The following is a 19,174-nucleotide window of genomic DNA, read 5'->3' as shown; positions in this document are numbered from 1 at the left end:
AGATCAATTTTTGGCTTAAGCTTCATGGATTGGACAATTTCTGCCTCCTGTTTAGAGGGGCTATAGTTTGAAAGAAATACTTATTTTTCTTGGCCCTACGGTGAATGGAGCTCAAGGGAAAAGGTGGCAGTAATCTTCTGAGTCCCCATGCAGTTGCAGTATTATAAAAAGGTATTGTTACCTTGAGACTTGGACGACCTTAGAAGTTTGAAAACTTGGCTGCTTCTGCAGTTTATGTTGGCAGCTGACTCCATCTTGGCAGCAGCAGAGGTGGAATGTACTGTGGTAGGGTGGTGGCATGGACTAGATAGCCATGCTGTAATGGTGAGACAAGCTGCTGGGGGAGGGAGGAGGAATGTAGTTAGGTCGGCAGGCCGACCGAGGCCACACGTTCTGGGAGGTGACAGAAGAAATGCAAATTCAGCACTTGGCATCTTCAGGTTGCCCTAACAAGAAAGGTCATTAGGTTCCAGTTACTGAAAATCCAATTAGTTTGAAGTGCGGAGTAGTTTGAGAGAGGTTCAAAGACAGGTGATGAATATGATTAGAAGCATGATGAGACTCTTATCTGAGGATGGAGTGAAAATATTGGGACTAGTTAGAGGCGGCTAACGAGACATCATGGAAGCACAGGGAATACTTCGTAAGTGGTGTAAACCAAATGTTCATATGTTTTACTTTTTACTGACACAAGAACAAGTTGACTCTTAATGAACCCAGGAAGCAGACTGGTTGATGTCTCGGGATAACTCATGGAATTTTCTTCCTTTTAATCCTATACCATTAACAGCATCTTAAAAAGAAAAAATTACTTTGCATACATGGTCACATCATTGCTGTGACCAGGGATGGGGGATAATGCCGATGGTGTTGACTTAGTTTGAGGTAACACACATATTTATCCTTTTTATCACAACCTTTTATCTTTAGTAGTTGTCTTTACGTATTTCATATGCAGTCTTCTGCCTTAAAGCCTAGGGCTGAAGGTAGTTGATACTTTTCTGAAAGCCGTTGGATTTCAGGTCATGCTCATCTAATTTAATTTTTATTTTAAAGTGCAAGGTATGTAATGACAGTGTTAAAGTGATGTAGCTGTGATGATCCAGAAACTATGTGAGAAGCAAGGATTTCATAGGGTGATATAGTTTATTGGACCGTGTACTTGGGATAAAGTTAGACAGACTTTTGAATGCCAAGACGTATTTCCTTGGGCGTTCCTGAGAGAGCATGTCTTGCATTCAAAAACTTGTATGTATGTACTACACTAACGATGCATCTCAATCATACAGGCTTTTGCTCAGCTACGTAGTTGGTCCAATAAAAGCTGTCGCCCTAAGAAATCCTTGCCTCGTGCACATATGTCATGGACAGGCATGCAGCTATCCTGGAATATGCAGGCTATTGCTATTGCACTCCATATTATTCTATGAGGAAATGGGTTCCTCAGGATTGGCTGCAGACAGACTATCCTAAAACATTGCTAACCCCTGGTGTAGAGTGCCAAAAGTGCCCACAGCATCAACTGGTAAAATGTTGGCATGGCAGGGGTGGATGGTGGGGAAGCTGCGGAGGACCCGAACCTTGTTGTGGCAGCACAGCCCCAGCACCTTCTCCACCATTCCCTCCCCAAGGCTTGCGTGCATTTGCTGCTGGCCACAAGCCAGGTTGGGTCTCTGCAAACTGGTGCAGCTGCCTGACATGGCCAGCCCGGGCCTGCCACCCACCACGGAGTCCACACTGGCATGCGTGCCAGGAGCTGCCAGCCCCTGGACTACAGCAACAAAGTGTAATTTATACCATGGGGTTTTATTCCGTTTCCTGTAAGCATAATTATCTGCTGGATTAGGGAAGCAATTAAGCACCCCAGGGTGCCAGGATACCCTGGTCAGTGGTGTTTGTTTTTGTTTTTTTTCCCATGGGTTACACAGAGTGCTATATATAAGGTTAACACTGTTAGGTGTGCAAACATGATTCACAAGAAACTCAGAGTTTGCAAATGAAAATTTGGTGTTAAAACTTTCTGCCCTGTTATGGTCTTTCTGAGGCCTTTGCAACAGAATATTTTTCTGTAGTAAAGAAATGAGTGAAAAATAAGTTAGCATTTGATGTTGAGTGCTTTGAGTACAAAAAGGTTGAAAACCACTGGTTTAGGGGTTTGTGTCCTCTACAGTCTTACACTGATGTAAACGTGTCATCTTAAGATGAGTTTTGTATGATAGGAAATTTGAAGACTTAAGATGAAAGTCATACCTGGACTTGCAGTTCACATAATTAGGATACACAGTTCTTGTTTCATCCTTCTCTTCCCTTCTTCCCCCCCAAAAATGGACCTCATGGTTTTTGTTTGTGTTGGGGTTTTTTGATTTTGTTTTGGCACTAGTACGAATTAAGAGTCGGGGTGGCTGTGTAGGTAGTTTAATCAAATGTGGTGTTGAATTTTTTCATACCCCCCCCCCCCCCCCAAGTGCTGGCTTGAAATGTCTAATGGAGTAAAAACCAGTATTCATTAGCTCTAAACTCTACTTGCTTTTTTTGCATACTATATTGAATACATCAACAAAACTGAGGCTTAAATTCTGAGAACGTGACGCAGAGAAGTTTTTAAATGCAAAACTTAAGGTTGATGCATAGTCATATTCTGACTTGTTCATTCTGTAACCCTTATGAAAAGTCTCAGCGTGTGTGTACCATCATTCATTTTCCTCTCTTTTTTCACGGTTGATTTGCTTACCTCTTGTTCCTTGGCATGAGCATGTGCAAGTTTTTGCAAGACCACCCTATAGAAAAAGGAGGATAACACTTGCTACAAAGTTTGGCAGGAGCTGGTGGTTTTTACCCATCTAGACCAAGATTTAATATTTAATGTTTTAAAATTTATCTGTAAGTCCTGACATAATGATGTTAAAATCAAATGTCTTGACAGTTCTCGTCAGTTTAAATTGGTGGGTGGTTAGTGAAGAAAACCTAACTAGTGAAAAGGCTAAAATGCCATAGTCGTTTTGGATTTAGATTCAAACGCTCAAGTATGCCAATCTGATAACCCTGATGAACTCTGAACAGCAAAATTTGAATATGTGTATGCCCACCAACAGAGAAAGGAGACTCGCAACATTAAAGGGTTTTATTTCATGTTGTATATAATGGTCTGCACTTTATTCATTCAAACCATGCATCCTCTTTGGCAGTAACTGAGGCAATAAGGATATTTCATCTTTTGATGTGGAGGTTAAATTTCAGACGAGACACTGGCAAACACTTTGAGTCCTGTGAAGGAAGATGGGATGGTGTTTTGGTTTTGCACTCCTGTATAAATGGAGCAGCAGGGCTTTTGGGAAGAATGCGAGTGTGTATCTTCTTTATAAATCTACCTACTTTATCCCCAGTTAAAATTGGGACTGGGTTGAGGTACTGAAAGGAAAAGCAGTGTTTTGCCTTCCGTCAATTTTTTGAGAACAGATTTCTTTGGAGAGGCAGTAAAAGTAATACAGGCTATCATACGAGATCATATTTGCAGGATGTTCTTCTAGGTGACAGGTTTAGAGATAATCTGATATTAATTGCATTAATGGTAATACCTTACAAGTTTTAGGCAGGTTTAACTTGGGTCACATACCCGAATAACCTCTGTCTATTAACAGTTATTTAAGAAGCTGATTAGTAGTGTGAAAAATACATTGGAATGTTTCAAATCTAATGCTTGTTAGTAATAGGAAATATTCAAAGAGATTACTTATTGTCAAACATCCCTTGGCATAAACCCTCTTTTTTTTTTTCCTACTGTGTTTGAATTTTGAGTGCATGCTTTAAATGAAAGCAAAACTTTGCTCATCTCCCTAGCTCTCCCAGTTAAACTGTCTCTGCATTGCAAAGCTTTCCAAGTGGAAAATACTGGCTGTGGTTACTTCACACGTGACTAGGATCCCTATAAATATGCTTGTAAGCGTGTAATTCTACATTTCAGCATTGGGTAAAAGCGAGTGCAGTAGTTCTCCCTGGTGCTTCATTGAGTATAAAGTGTATAAATCTGACTTGTTAGCTGGGCATGGAAGAGCGCTCCTTTGACAGCAGAACGTTGAGGGATTATTGGTGACATTGAAGTAAAATTGGGTTTGAAAGAGGAGAGACTGCTTCAAGCCCCAGTGTAGTATTTGGAAGAAGATGGACCAGGGCTGTCCAACTGGAGGCCCATGGATGGGCCTTGCACAGTGGCAAAGTTGGACAACCCTGAGCTAGAAAAATAACTGCGGTTTGGGAGGGAGGAGGATCTTGAAAGTACAGGAAATGAGAGGTGGGGTTAAAGGCAATGATGAATTGTAAGGTATGTTTCCTGAAACCTATCTAGCTAGAGGGCAGCTGATGATTGACATGCTTACAGACTGCCCCATGTTCTTGGCCTTCAAAAAAACAAACCAAAACAAAAACAAAACCTTTTAACTAGGCCCACCAGAGGTGCACATTGTATCAGAATTATTTGATCCACCATGAAAACTTCATGCTGTTTTGATCTTTCATGCTGAAAAACATAATTCTACGTTAATTCTTTCCCTTATTATTTCACTTACTATGTCTTTTTCATATTAGGGGAATGCCTGGTCCTTTTTTCCTGCTGTCTCTTTTTTGAATCGAGTATAAAGCACGGGCGGGCAACTTATTTTGAGTTTTGGCAAGCCATCGAGGGCCGCATGACAGGCAGCCAGGGGCAGATAAAAAATTTAGAAAATTAAATATTTAGAGGCCCTGCGGGCTGGATGGAATGGCCTGGTGGGCTGCATCCCGCCCCGGGCTGCATTTTGCCCACCCCGGTAGAAAGGCTGCTGTTACAGACTCATTAATGTTGTAAGAAGAGAGAGAAGTTAATTGTGATAAAATTACTGAAACATTATTTACCCTTTTTGGATAGTGAATCTAATCATCAGTGATCAATATATTTATAGTAAGAACCATATTTTTAAAAAACTGTGCAGTGCTTGATGCAAGGTAAAAATACAAACTAGACTTTTTTTAAGAACAATGCTTTATACCTCTGACTGTATGCAAGAGGTCCTTGGGTATGAGCCCAGCTATTTCTGCATAATGCATTTTTAATACAACTAGAACTAAACTTAATTCTCTCTGTTCTGTTCCCCTTTCTCCCTAGTTTTACAGAAAAGCAGACATGGTACACTGAAGGCCTTTGGAAATGCATTTTGGCAGTAAGATGGAAGTATAAGTCTTGAGACTTAGAACCAGAAATGGCTCAAGAGTGTTGAGGCGGGACACGGAAGAGCCTCCAATGCTTGTCAGTGTAAGCAGTGGAAAAGGGACAACTACCATGGTAACACTAATAACAGAAAAGCTGCAGAACCAGAGCTTGGATGACCTGACGTGTAAAACATACAATATTAATCTGGTAAGGCTATCCTCAAATACTGTTTCACTGTGTTGAAGTAAAGGATAGCAATATGCAGCCTTTACAGAAACAGACACACACATCAAGATCAAGAATATAGAGCAGCCAGAAGGAACAAGTTTTAAAATTTATTTTTTGGAGAAGGGGCAAACGGTTCCTGAGTGAAACATAGCATGTCTGGCACAGGTACTCAAGCATAGTATTTTTAGACTTTTATATGGGAAGTGCATATTTGGAATTAGCACTATAAAACGAGACGTGTGTATTGATTAGTCATTTTTGTTGTTTTAAGTGTGCTAAAAGGCCTACAAACTTTCTCTGCACACCCTGAGTCTTGGTGGTCATCTTTTTTAAAAACATTGTTTAGCAGTTCTAGAAGGTAGCTTAAGAAACGTATATCTAGTTTTGACAACATTCACTTCCTTTGGGCAAAGTTGGTGGGGGTTTGTTTGTTTGTTTGTTTGTTTTGTGGTTTTGTTTTTTGTTAGTGAACACTAGATTGTTGTGCAGACACCAAAAAAAAAAAAGAAAAGAATAGGTTTTTTTGGCTTATGGCTACAGATAGACTGGAAGCTGGTGCTCTTGAATCTCAATTTTGTGTTCAAATAGACTGGTTACATTCAGTGCATAGGACAGGGAGGACTGATCATCTAATCAGCAGCTGTTTTGACATTTGGTTTTATCATCATTGTTCAATCTTGGGCCCATTTCTTACTTGAATATGTCATTCAAACACTGCGCTGAAGATGGAATTAATTCCTCATGGGCTCTTCTGTGGCAATCATCATTGCATTATCCCAGTGCTACACAAACAGTGCTTCAATAACCCCTTTGTGATATAAGGGGATTATGACAAAATGTCTACTTTCTAAGAATCTTAGAAAATAGGAGCGTGGGGGTTGTGATTAACTGGAAAGTGTTTTGAAGTTTATCTAGTACCTTGCGTTACACAGGACAGAGGCAGGGGCAACATCCTTCTTCAGAGTAACACTCAGCTGCCTCTTTTTCATGAGACTTCATCTTCCTTCATTTTGTTGCTTTGTTTCCCGTCTTTCTTGCGATCCTGCATTTGTCTTTATTCCACAGCCTAGGTTCAAACCATGTCAGTGCCATGTAATGAAAGGCAGCAGTTTCATAGGCAGCCTTAATTTTTTGGGTGTTGTGACATTGGAGCTTGTCTTCAGGGTGGATGATTTAAATCAAGTCCTTTTTTTAAATCAACAAGCCAAAATCTCCATTTAAATAATTGATTATCAACCTTCTTATTGCATATTTGTTTTTCCTTTAAAATATACTTTTGTTTGTGTTTAACGTATTAAAATTGTTATATATCAACTTACAACTAAATATACATATTACAGTGGATTTGGTTCTTGTGTTTCTTAGTTACACAAATGGGATATGCTAAACTATGTAGATGTTTATTTAAAATACATATTTGGATTGTTAAGAAACCTACCTTTTTTAGTATGCCATAATGGTGAAACTGTTTCTTAATCTCTAGATTAACTTTTTTGCTTGTATTTGTATCCAGCTGCAATAACATGGCAACTTGAATTTAATTAAACATACACAACCAGCACTTCACATTTTATTTAACAAAGCTTTAATGTTTTTGGTTATAGAACCCCCTGCACATTTTACAGCCAACTAATTTATTATTACAGTTAACATTAGTCTTAATATTAGAAGTATCAACTGTGTTCAGTGAATTAAACCAACTATGTCAGTCACCGGAAGGAAGTTCCTCCCTGGGGAATTCTTTGGGGGGTTTTTGTGGGTGTTTTTTTTTTTAAGCTAGGACTTTTAGAAAATTTTTACCTACTTTATTTCAAGTTTTTGGAAGTTTTTATGAACTTCATCCTCATTCACCTCTTTCTTTCTCTCTTTTTTTTTTTTTTTTTTTTAAACTCCCAGTCAGTTTTTCTCAGCTTTTGAATGCAGAATTTCTAGAAAATATTCCCAAATGAATGGGTCTTCTTTTGCAACCTGCTGCCATGGTAGGTTTTCTTCCAGTTTCTAGGTTTTGAAATCAAGACTAATCTATGCTCCACAGAACGCTGTTCCTCCTTTTTCCTGCCATGTCTTGAGCCAACATTGGTCTTCTCACGCACGTTCTCTCTTGCGTGCGCTCTCATGCACGGTCTCTTCACGCGCACAAGAAACTAATGAATGAAGACTTTCTCCCTGTAACAACTAAGCTTGGTAGAATTCAATCTTTTTATCTTTAACTGTTTCGACAGGTAATATTGGTGCTTGGTTTTATATCAATTTTAAGCTTTTAGGATTGTGCAAAATTAGGGGACAGGCAACTTATTAATGACAGTAGTATTAAAAGCTTTATAAAATCGTATGTCAAAATATAAAGAGTTAATATCCATAAATCAATATATCATACCTGCTTTAAAACCTTCTGTTCAGTTGTTGGTACTTCTTCCTTTGTTGCCAGTCCCCTAGGTTTCTGGGAGTTGCAGTCCAGACTATAGTCAGCACGGTTCTGCAGGACTGTTCCCCCTGTTATCACATGCTCCATCAATTTTTCTCATGTCCTGTTTCTATGCATTTTGTCTTATTCATGGAAATACTTTTTTTTTTGTCTGAGTGTGAGGTGAATTCAACATTTTTATCAATGTTTACCAATAAAAATCGAATCCTGCCAAGCCTAGACATAACCCACAATGCCGCCTCCTCCCATCTCTTTCTCCTCTCACCCCAAAAGAAAAAAGAAATACTTCCCCCCTAACAATCCATGATTTTTTTTTTTTTGATGCTTCAAGAGCTGCGTTCAATCCAAATAATATTTTGTGTTACAAATTGAATTCATCTCATGACTCTTGTGTATTGCACAATGTCTCGTTTTGGTTTCATAGGGAAATCATTTAACACACTTGAATTGTCTCGAAATAAGCAGAGGCTGGACAAAGTTTCCAGCAACAATGCGGTGATCCAATATAGGTTCACAACTTTGTATTTGTTTTAATCAACTTCTAGTTAACAGAGTAGAAATGAGAGCCATTTAAGGTAGGAATTGGGCAGAGACAGGGAGGTCATTCCACATTTTTTTTTCCAGGCTGCCCTACGTATGAAGACCATCACCAATATGTGGATTTCTGAGACCTGCGCAATCAAGATTTGAGTAGGTCCCTGCCCATAGGACAGCTGCTTGAATCTCTTGGAAGAAGTACTGGCCATAGCTGCTTTTATAAGTATTCCTCTTTACTTCCCAGGGCAGGGTAACACCTTTTACAGACTAACTCGTTCAGAAGCAAGGCCTTTTGTATGCTGTTACTTCATTGGATGCTATGACCGGACTTGCGGAGGGCCGGCATGTTGCACCAAAAGGAATAGAGAGAGAGTTAGCTGAGTTTGCCTGAAGTCAGGCAGAAGGCTGGGTAGAGTTGCACTTCATAGACTAATTCAGAGATGCATAATCTTTCACAGACATCAGCTCATTAAGCTGAATTTGTCTGTAAGGTGCTGCTCTACCCAGCCTTCTGCCAGAAGGGAATACGTTTATTTGAATGCAAAGGACAGGAAAGGAAGGAGGCAAAAGAGTTAAAGGGATCAAGGAGGATAAATAAAACATTTAGCGCACTGAGGGTCATGGATGTTAACATGTTGTATATCTATTTACTTCCTGGTAAAGGCACTGCAATCGATTAGCAGAATGGTGCTCTTCTGAGCAGATGCCAGGTGTTTGGCCAGAGTGATTAGGACTAAAATAGAAAGAAGGGACTGATCCGTATACACAAAGGTGGTGAACGCTCAAGAACTGTGGAAATGAAGTAGCATCTTCCTAATGATCAAACAGCAGGGCTGGAGTCTAAGTGCAAAGAACTAGATGTTGATGAGAGGACTACTTTGGTGGAGTGGATGACTTCCAGTAGCTGAGAAGTCTGTGGACTCGAGGACCAAAGGAGAGCTTCAGGCTTTTCAAAAAGAGGAAGCTCTGGGCAACTAGGAATCTTGCGATTGCCCCAGTGTTGTGGACTTGATCTCTGGAGCGATAAACAAGACTTCCCAATCTCTGGCTGACTGTGGGAAAACGTCTGTTCACTATTTCAGTGCATAGATTGTGTAGTTTCTGTTGCCTGAGGGTATGGCTACTTTCTTCTGTATGCTGAAGGGGTGGGCTGTTTGGTGGCTCCACGTACATGAAGATTTGTGATTCTTACTCTTTTTGTAAGCTTGGACTCTTGCTGTCTCCAGAGAAAGAGGTTTCATGTTTGTATTCAAAAACTAGTTCTTTAACATCAGCAGATAAAATATTTTTATTCTACATTTTCTTATGGCTTGCTTATCACATATACAAAAAAAACCCCAAAACCCTCTTCAGTCTTCTCTTACATCCTTTTCAAATCCTACCCCCTTCCAAATTTTTTTTTTACATTACTGCATCTTAAATATGAGCTTAAGGTTCAAAGTTTTAAAGCCACCAGTTACCACTTCATGTTGCTGAACAGCAAAAATGCTTCATATAGACCAGGGATGTTTACTTAAAACTAAACTTGTATTTGGAAAGGAAGTCTCTGAACAATACTGTCTTTTTTGGCTGTATGTAGAAAACAAGGTCCAAAAAAAGCTTTTGAAAGAGGTTTTTAAGTAATCCTTCCTTCCCATCCCCAGGGGAAAAAACTTGTAACAATCAGCAGGGTTTAATGAGAGAATTCATTTATCTTTAGACTGGATATCAAGATGTACTACTATACAAGACAGGTCTTGGTACTTACAGGGGGTTGAGTCACTTTTTTTCTTGCTAAGTTATATATGGCATCTGAGAAATTGCACCTTTTGTATGCAAAGCGCTCTCTTTGTGCATTAGGACTTTGCAGGTGTGTGAGGGTTTTAGTATTTTTCACATGGAGTTTATAGCCCCAAAATATAGCAGTCATGCTAGGAAAACCACACTGATGTGATTGCCCATCTGTAAATCAATACTTCATTTGCTATGAGGTATACAAAAGTCTGCAACTATTCTTCTCTAGCTGTTGCATTTTGTTAGAGGATCCCCTTTTTTTAAAGAAGGAAAAAAAAGAGGAAATCAGTTGTTTATCAGTAAAACAACAAAATATACTATTCAAAGGCTAACAGATGTCTGCTTTTTTCCTTTATGAATGCTATAATGTACATGTTCAATCCTTTGTATGTATATTTAAAAAAAAAAAGTTTATCTACAAAACTGGAATGACTATAGTAAAGGTACTCAGTTATGCAGCATTTGTAATTCTGTGGGGGAAGAAAAATGCAGGCAGTTGCCCTTTAGATTTCAATTTCTTGTGGGTTTATTTTAAAGGTTTAGATAAAGTCCTTTTGAATTAAGTAATTGCCTTTCCACTTCTGAATTACTGCAATATGAATTATGTGAAGCATCTGAAAGACTTGAGGTTGTATGGCTGCTCAGCTTCAAAAGTTTACCACTTTTAAACAGAACATGGAATTTTTGTCATTAGATGCTCAACTAAATTTATCACTCTTGTCAGTTTATTGCATGCATGTACAGGGAAACTTCTGTATCTAAATAACGAAATGCTTAAGGTTTATGCCGGGGTATGTTTTTGTCTTTTCAACGCCATACAGCTCTACATGGTGTGAATCTTTTTTTTCTCTCTCTGATTAATTTCAGTACTCATCTGAGAAGCTGAACAAAAGTGGCAGCTTGTTCCCTTTTGAAATCAATGGTAAGTTCTTGTGAAACCCTAGCTGTGGTTTACTGAGGTAATTGGTATAGTAAGCAGCCTTTCTGTTGTAAATAAGGTGGAGGGGAATGGAGCATGCTGTTGTGGAGCCTGCTGGCTTAAGCTGGTCTTTGAACAATACTGGGAATCGCTGGTTGTTAGTTTTTTGTACTTGTGATCTGCTTTGCATAGTAAAAAGCCCTTGTTACATGTTTTTGTTCAGTAACTGTTATGTACAAATGCACAGCAACTGCTGTGTGCGTCCTCTCTCCCCAAAATACCTCCTCCCCCCCTTTTCTTACTGGGTTTTCTTTGCTAACAGAAAACTACACATCTTACCTCTTCACACACCTCCATAAAAGTAGGCTGTTGCAATATAGACTATCTAGCCCTACAATATTTAGCACAAGGCAAAGAATAAAATATAATAGCGTGCTAGAGGGAGAAAAGGAACCCTCCACCACGGTTTGTCCTGACTCCTTTCCTCTTGTTATAACAAAAATGGGAACATCTTTTTATTGCCAAGTAATGTAGGTTTTACTTCTGATTTATTGATGGGAAAGTGGAGTTGAGATTATGCATCAGCTGTTTCATATCTTAAGCCATGGTAGATTTTTATTTACTCAAATGGGTTGTCTCCTGAGAGATGAATCTGTGTTTCCATGAGGTTCCCAGAGGGGACTGCAGTGTCTCAATCTTACAATACCATACACAAAGAACACAGTCACAACACTTTTTTTTGCAACTCTTGAGCAGTAGTAATTTTTCTCTTAAGACCCCTTTTAAAGCAGCCTCAACCATAAAAATCAGGCTAGTAAATGCTGAAAAAACTGGAATTACAGTATTGTCTAAAAGCTCTAGGCAGGATGGTACCCCATTGTGTTAAGTGTTTTGCTCGCTGAATTAAAGATGGTCCCTGCCTTGAAGAGCTTACAGTCGTATTAAGACTCAGCACAATGTGTGGTTGTACCCATCTGAGAGAATGAAGGACAAAGGAATTCTAATAAAACACATATTTGCATCGGCCAGCTGTCAGCGCATTCTGCTTTTTAGTTGCATTATTTTTAAATAAGATCTCAATAAAGAGGACAATTACTGGAAGACCCTCCTGGCTAGGGAGCAGATTCATCTTGAAGCTGTTTGGTTTGCAACTCTTGGAGTCATCGTGCTTTGGGTTTTTTTGTTTTTGTTTTTGTTTTTTAATTCCAATTAAAGATTTATATTTAACTGCTTGTAGAAGGAAACATTCAAAACAGTGAACCTTTCAACTTAACTAGTGCAAGTGCTGCCTACTTTTGCTTACCTAATTTTTTTTTGCATGCATACATGCATGCACATAATGGAGACAAGAAAAAAATATGTATTTTCTCCATTACTCTGTCCCCAGGAATAGTGAAATTTACTTGGATAATTGGTTTAAATTAGCAAAATTTCTAACCAAGCATGAAGAGCTGTTAACTAGCCGCAAGGACAAAGATCTGCTTTTCAATTTGCAAATCCTGGGCCTCTGTTGTAGTTCCTCTTACACTTCACTGTATAATGTAGGGGAACAGCTGTAAAATGTGCAAAATGTTCTCAAAGAAAAGCTACACAAAGGAGTGTGAAGCTTGGCTGGTAGACTTTTTTTTCCTTTTTTCTTTTTTTCAACTCTGCATTGCCACTTGAGATAAGAAGTTGTATATTATGGGCTATGCTTGTATCCACAGTAAAATTTGTATGAGGTTTTTAAAATGTAAAATAAGGGGAATGTTGGCCTTTAATTTAGGGCTTTCAAAGGGTTTTTATGTAGTAGATGTGAGTGGGAGGGACAATGTTCTCTGAAAAACAATCTTAACTAACATTTGCTAAAATAAGTATCGCCCTACTCTTAAAGATAAAGCTTATTTTGCACTATAAAAGAGTGAGCATTCATCGCTTAAGGCGTTTTACACGTGCTCTGGGAGTGTGTGTGGGGGGACACTTTAATTGGAGCTGCTCTGAGGCCTGCTCTAATTTAAAGCACCTGCAGCATCTTATGCATCAGTGTCCCCATGCTTGAAAATGGTGGTGGAGGCACTTTAGATAAAGCTCAAACTTTTAAAGCGCCCCGCCACCATTTTTGAAGCATGGGGATGCTGATACAGGAGACATGGAGGCCAGCTGGAGCATGCTAATTAGCATGCTTCAGCAGACTCGATTTAATTGGGTCTGCTCTGATGTGCTGTAATTACAGTGCATCGGAGCAGCTTCCTTGCATGTCTGTGGGCACCCTTACAGCATCCCCACACTACAAAACCTAAACTTTGTTTCCTTCACAAAACCTAAAGCTCTCAGTTTCATGCATATAGGAAATATAGTTAATAATGGATGACAGTTCTTTCCTTATTATGGTTAAAGGAAATATCACACCGAGCTGTTGTGAATTGAAAAAGACTACCAGATTTTTACAGTACAGTACAGTACAGTGGTGATTCAGTGCTCCTGGTCTGAGCTTGTGGGCTCTGGAGCCTCAGATGAAAGTGGCCCCTCTTGCTTTATTAATATATAATACATGTTTTAATATTAAAAGTTTTTTTCAAGATGGCAAATGCAATGCTGGGAGATGATAATATTGTAAGTGAAATTTCACAATGTCATAGTTTCTAGGGTCAGAAGGGACCCGAGTAGATCATCTAGTCCGACCCCCTGCCATGGCAGGAAAGCATACTGGGGTCAAACGACCCCAGCAAGATGTTCATCTAACCTCCTCTTAAAGACCCCCAGGGTAGGAGCCTGCACCACTTCTCTTGGAAGTTGGTTCCAGATCCTTGCTGCTCTGACCGTGAAGTAGCGCCTCCTGATATCTAGCCTAAATCTACCCTCTGCCAGCTTGTGACCATTATTCCTGGTCACCCCTGGCAGTGCTGGGGGGAACAGCGACGTCCCCAATGCCTGCTGATTTCCCCCCCCCCGACTAGTTTGTAACGGGCCACTAGATCCCCCTCAGCCTTCTCTTGTGGAGGCTGAACAGGTTCAGGTCCCGTAGCCTCTTCTTATAGGGCCTGCCCTGCTGCCCCCTGATCATGCGAGTGGCCTCCTCTGGACCCTCTCCATGCTGTCCACATCCCTCCTGAAGTGCGGCGCCCAGAACTGGACGCAGTACTCCAGCTGTGGCCTGACCAGTGCCGCATAGAGGGAGAGGATCACCTCCTCGGACCTGCTTGAGATGCATCTGTGGATGCATGACAAGGTGCTGTTGGCCTTCCTGACTGCATCCCCACACTGCCGGCCCATGTTCATTTTGGCATCAGTGATGACTCCAAGATCCTTTTCTGCCTCTGTACTGACAAGAAGGGAGTTCCCCAGCCTGTAGGTATGGTGCTGGTTGTTCCTCCCCGGCTGCAGCACCTTGCACTTGTCAGTGTTGAATCCCATCCTGTTCTCATCTGCCCACCCTTGTTTGTTGCTTCTAATATGCAAAAAATAAAATAAAAAAATCCTATGAGATTGCGTGGCCTGGCTATTTGGATACAGATGCTTTTCAATTTTTTACTTACTTGACCATTTCTAAGGTGACAACCCTTTTAAGCCTGCGCTTGGAATTCTGGCAAAAACTCATCTTCGCAGTTTGCCCAGCATTTCAAATGTGTATGTTTTGGGTTCTTTTTAATTGATAAATTACTCTGATCTAACTCTCTCCCCTTTTCCCCTTATGCCTTTATTTTCTTTCAGAAGAGAGTCCTTGGAAAGCTTTAAATGGGAGTTGTCCAATCCGAGCTGAAGTGACCAAGCATTCAGCTTACCCTTTCCCAGTGTGTCCATTTAGTACTACAGCTGCTAATGTGGGTCTACAATGGCAGCAGGAATCTTCCAGCACATCAATGGTGTCAGGCTGGATAAGTGAATTAAACCTTAATGAGAACTCGGGGCAGCCATTAGCACCACCAACCAAGCGCCACTGCAGGTCACTCTCTGAGCCAGATGAGTTGGCCCGCTGTCGGTCACCGTGGAAGCCTGGCAGTTCAAAGGTCTGGACTCCTGTATCAAAGAGACGGTGCAATAGTGGTGGTAGCGCCACTTTGCAGCGCTGCAATAGTCATGGGAGTGCAACTTTACAGAGAAGCACAAGTATCAGCCTGCCACAAAACGTACTGTCATTAAATAATGTCTTCACTATCACCAGCTTCAACACATCACCAGTTCCCAGACCTTCCTCCGCGAGCAGTGGCTTTGTGGACAGTAGCGAGGGAAGCACAAGTTCAAGTACCCGTTGGAATTCAGGAGGGCCTTGCGACTTTAACCCAAGGCGTCGCCTCTCGCTCTCACAGGAGCACATCACTGAGACGGGAAACCTCTTGCCTTCGGCAAACAGCACTCCCACCTCCACACCCGAGCTCAGCCGGCGTCAGGGCTTGCTGAGATGTCGCTCCCAGCCTTGTGTCCTGAATGAAAAGAAAAGCCGGCTAAAGCGCAGACGAGAGGAGGATGTACGGTGGAATCGCCCGTCGTTAGACTTTTTTAAAATGACACGGGTGAGATTTTTCTTTCTTCAGCAGGGCATGGGAAAACATTTATTACGTAAAAGCTATTCCTAGAAGAGGCAGCTAAAACCAAGTTTTGTTTTTGTGGGTGTATAAGCCGTATTAGTCACTGTCAATATGGACTTCTATCATTCCAGAAGGTACAACTGTGCTTCATGTACCTGACACTTTTTTTCATGCCTGAAATTGGTGCTCTGATGTCCAGTATAGAGAGCTGCTTAAAAACTGCTTCCAAATGTTGGAAAGGAAGGTGTTTTCTAAAATGCTAGGTAAACTTTTAGGAAGGCAAAATAACTTTCAATCAAATAAGCTTGTTCCCACAAGGTAGGGTAATGTATACAGTCCAATATCCTGCTTTGATGGAAATGTCTTGTTCGGTTTAAACCTCCACGTATGGCTTTCATCATTTTGTAATTTGGAATGAGCCAAACTATATTTTGGCCTATTGCATCTGCACAGGTATATGTGCATTAACAAAACTTTTATAAATGAATGTAACTAAGGAAACTGCTGACAGACAGTAATGGAAATAAATGTACTTTTTATATAGCAGCTCCAAATGTTGTCCTGGGTTACTAGAAAAATATATGTTGTTTTTTTTTTTAGATCAGTTGATCAAAAATCTTTTTCCTCACTTGGTCGAGGGTGAGATTTTTGTTTTCTGAGTAAAATAGGTTTGTGTCTCTCTCTTTTGTTTTTATAGGCTAGTGAAAAAGTGCCCTTTTTATGCAAGGGTCGGCAGTGTCCCTAATTTTAGAAGGTTGATTAAAGTGAACCAATTTCTGCTGAAGCAAAAAATAGAAGTTTACTTATCAGCATTGATGGAAATAATATTGAGTCCTATCATGTCAGTCCTATAGGCAGTGCTGCACCTGAGGGTATCCCTGGCTTACCTTCACACCACAGTCTGTAATAATAACTTCTGTAACTTGTTACTGGATTTGGAAGGCTCATGCATTTGGTCGTCCTAATTAAAGCGAACGTTGGTAGCACAATGAGGAGGGGACAACTGGAGATAGTGGTAAGGATGGATCAGCTGAGAAATAATGTGCATTAGGGGTGGTGTACTTAATTTCTCAAACAAGGTGAATACAGATGGTTTGGGGATATTTTTGGCCAATTCGTGGCACCCATTTATTGGTGACTATTTTAGATATATGGCTGGAGAAGTCTAAGAGGCTGGGGATGGGCTGCAACTTGTCGATGTCTTTATTTTTACATTTGGGTGTATACACATGTATATGTGAAATATTTATATAAATCAAAAATTATAATATGATTAAAATTTTATATATGCATATAGTACAAAGGACTGATTGCTAGTGGAGGCCAGTATCACTGTATGGGGAAAGGAGAAAAAAACCCCACAAACAACTTGTCACGTTTCAGAGGGTCAGTGGGTACGGGGGCGCATGTATCACTTGCATGCATGCACATACCCCCACTCCCCTTGAAAATGACAGGTTTTTTTTCCATATATTGGCTTCCCCCAGAATAACCAGACCCTTGCAATAAGTAATAAACTTACAATTAATTGCTTGTTTTATAAGGATAGGAAACTGTGGCTTTTTAATGGATAAAGTTTATCTTAGATTTTCATTTGTTTGTGTTGCAGAGAGCAATATAAATGCATGGATTAAAGTGTTTAAAGGGATTCTTGGTGTTTTTTTGTTTGTATTTTTTTGGGGGGGGGGCAATTTTAGTTCTTGGGTCTGAGCTTTAGTCACTTTTCAAGGGGTAAGTGATTGACACTCAGAAAATTGGGCCTTTGAGGTCCCCTGAGGTAGGTAACTCGAAGTGAGGCTTAAAAAAAAAAAAAGATTAATTATTTTGTTTCTTTTTTTGAATATCTTACCTGTAATACAAACCCCACAGAGAAAAACCTTATAAGCAATAAACCTAATAGCAGTCTTATATTTAATTTCTACTTATCAAGTAGCATAGATTCTTGGCAATCGCACTCTTTTGATAAAACTACAAGCTAGGTAATCAATCAGTTGGTGTGCCTTGTTGAACTACTGAAATGTGTTGAATGCCTAATGCATTGAGTTACCAGCAAGTAAAGGAAGTGGTTGGTGGAGGGGTGTACGTGTGTTTAAAACAACTAAAAATATTGGTTGCCTACAGGAGGGATGTCAAACAAATGGCCAGCAGGCCAGATTTGATTTGTGGAGCCCTGTGATTTTTTTTTTTTTGGCCTGTGGAGCTGGCCTGGCTGGTCTGGACCAGCCCTTGAGCTAGCATGCGGAGATGGACCAGTGGGGCGCTTGATGCGGTACGTGGCCTATCCTGGCCGTGTGAACCACATGCAAACCAAGCCCCAAGGTGGGACTGGCACATGCTGAATGTGGCATGTGGGGCTGAACTTTCCATGCACATAACAGGGCTAGCTCAGGGTGTGCATTGCATGCATCACTTTGCTGGATACATCACAGTGTGCTCTGGTTTCAACATGGCCTGATCTGGCCCACACATGGGGCCAGGCTGAGTTTCATACCTTGACTTAGAGTATGAGCTAGATACCCTTGACATCATTTTGTACTAATTTGGAAATACCTGAGTTTGCTAGTTGAGTGACCGAATATTGCCTTCTATTAAGGCTAATCTCAGCTAAAGCTGATTGGGGTGGGTGCAGAAATGGCCATATAGTTGCTTTTCAACTACCAATATTATTATTTTTTTTTTTTTTTTTAATTTTCATTTCATTGAAATTTTGTATACATTCTATTGCTATGATCTGGGCTAGATTTGAAGCTTAAAATGCATTTAATCTGTTTCCTGCAGTATTTTAAATAAGCTGGCAAATGTTATAGTTGTGGTTGTTCAGCTCTTGCAACTTTGTATTCTGCAGCCTAGTTATAGTTCTGGTGCTGGATTGCTTTCTGTAGCATACCTTTTTGAGGTATTTAGATTCCCCATTTCTTTCAAATCTGTGGGACTGCTATGCTAGAATAGGGGTCAGTAACTTCTTTGCCAAAGTGCCAAGAACACCCTGACCTCCACTCATGCCATGACTTAGCTTGCCAGAGGTGGGGGAGCTGTGAAGAGCTCGATCCTTATTGCTGGCAGTGGCTGCACATGCCTCTGGGTGGATGGTGGAAAAGAGGCTGGGGTTGCAATGTCTCAGACCCATGGGCCATGAGATGCACATGCACCCACTGCTGCCACAGAGCCAGAGTGGTTCTGGAGCCTGGCACAGCTGTCTGCAGCCTGCCTGCTGCAGGTGCCCAGAGCCTGGGCCAGCTGTGCCAGGCAGCTGGGAGACTGCAAACGGCAGAGCTAGGCTTTGAAGCCCCAGCCAGACCATGTAAGTGGTGGCAGCTATACATGTGCCTCTGGGCATATGGTCAGGAAAGGATCTAAGGCAGTACAATCCTGGCCTCTTCCCTACTGTCAGCCCCAAAGTGTGCCACCATCATGGAGCCAATGCCAGGGCTGCAGAGCCCAGTGCAGCTCTTTGCAGCCTCCAGAGCCTATGCTAGCTGCAGGCAGGACATCTTTTGCCTGCCACAGAGCCTGGAGGCCAGGCTGGCTGTGGTGTGCTGAGGAAAATGGCATTGCATGCAATGCTTTGGCATGCATGACAGGAGTGGCTTCCCTGTGCTAGAGGC

At 40.8% G+C, this 19,174-nt stretch overlaps 1 protein-coding gene across 6 annotated transcripts in view; it reads left to right on the top strand.

Annotated features, from left to right (window-relative positions):
• FAM53A (family with sequence similarity 53 member A) overlaps window positions 1–19,174 on the top strand; it is a 91,789-nt gene that overhangs the window by 19,274 nt on the left and 53,341 nt on the right. For 5 of the 6 annotated variants that reach the window (XM_090035383.1, XM_090035387.1, XM_090035385.1 and 2 more), the window contains exons 2-4: window positions 5,138–5,389; window positions 11,013–11,067; window positions 14,755–15,554. In XM_090035383.1, coding sequence (XP_089891509.1) covers window positions 5,273–5,389; window positions 11,013–11,067; window positions 14,755–15,554 — 972 coding nt within the window. In that variant the 5' untranslated portion in view covers window positions 5,138–5,272. Of the gene's footprint in view, window positions 1–5,137; window positions 5,390–7,344; window positions 7,390–11,012; window positions 11,068–14,754; window positions 15,555–19,174 lie in introns of those variants that run through there. The other variant, XM_090035389.1, reaches the window with a different exon arrangement.

Source organism: Crocodylus siamensis, chromosome 2 (assembly GCF_052110815.1).
Source record: "Crocodylus siamensis isolate JL-2025a chromosome 2, ASM5211081v1, whole genome shotgun sequence".
Classification (NCBI taxonomy): Eukaryota; Metazoa; Chordata; order Crocodylia; family Crocodylidae; genus Crocodylus; species Crocodylus siamensis.
This window is presented reverse-complemented; position numbering and strand designations above follow the sequence as displayed.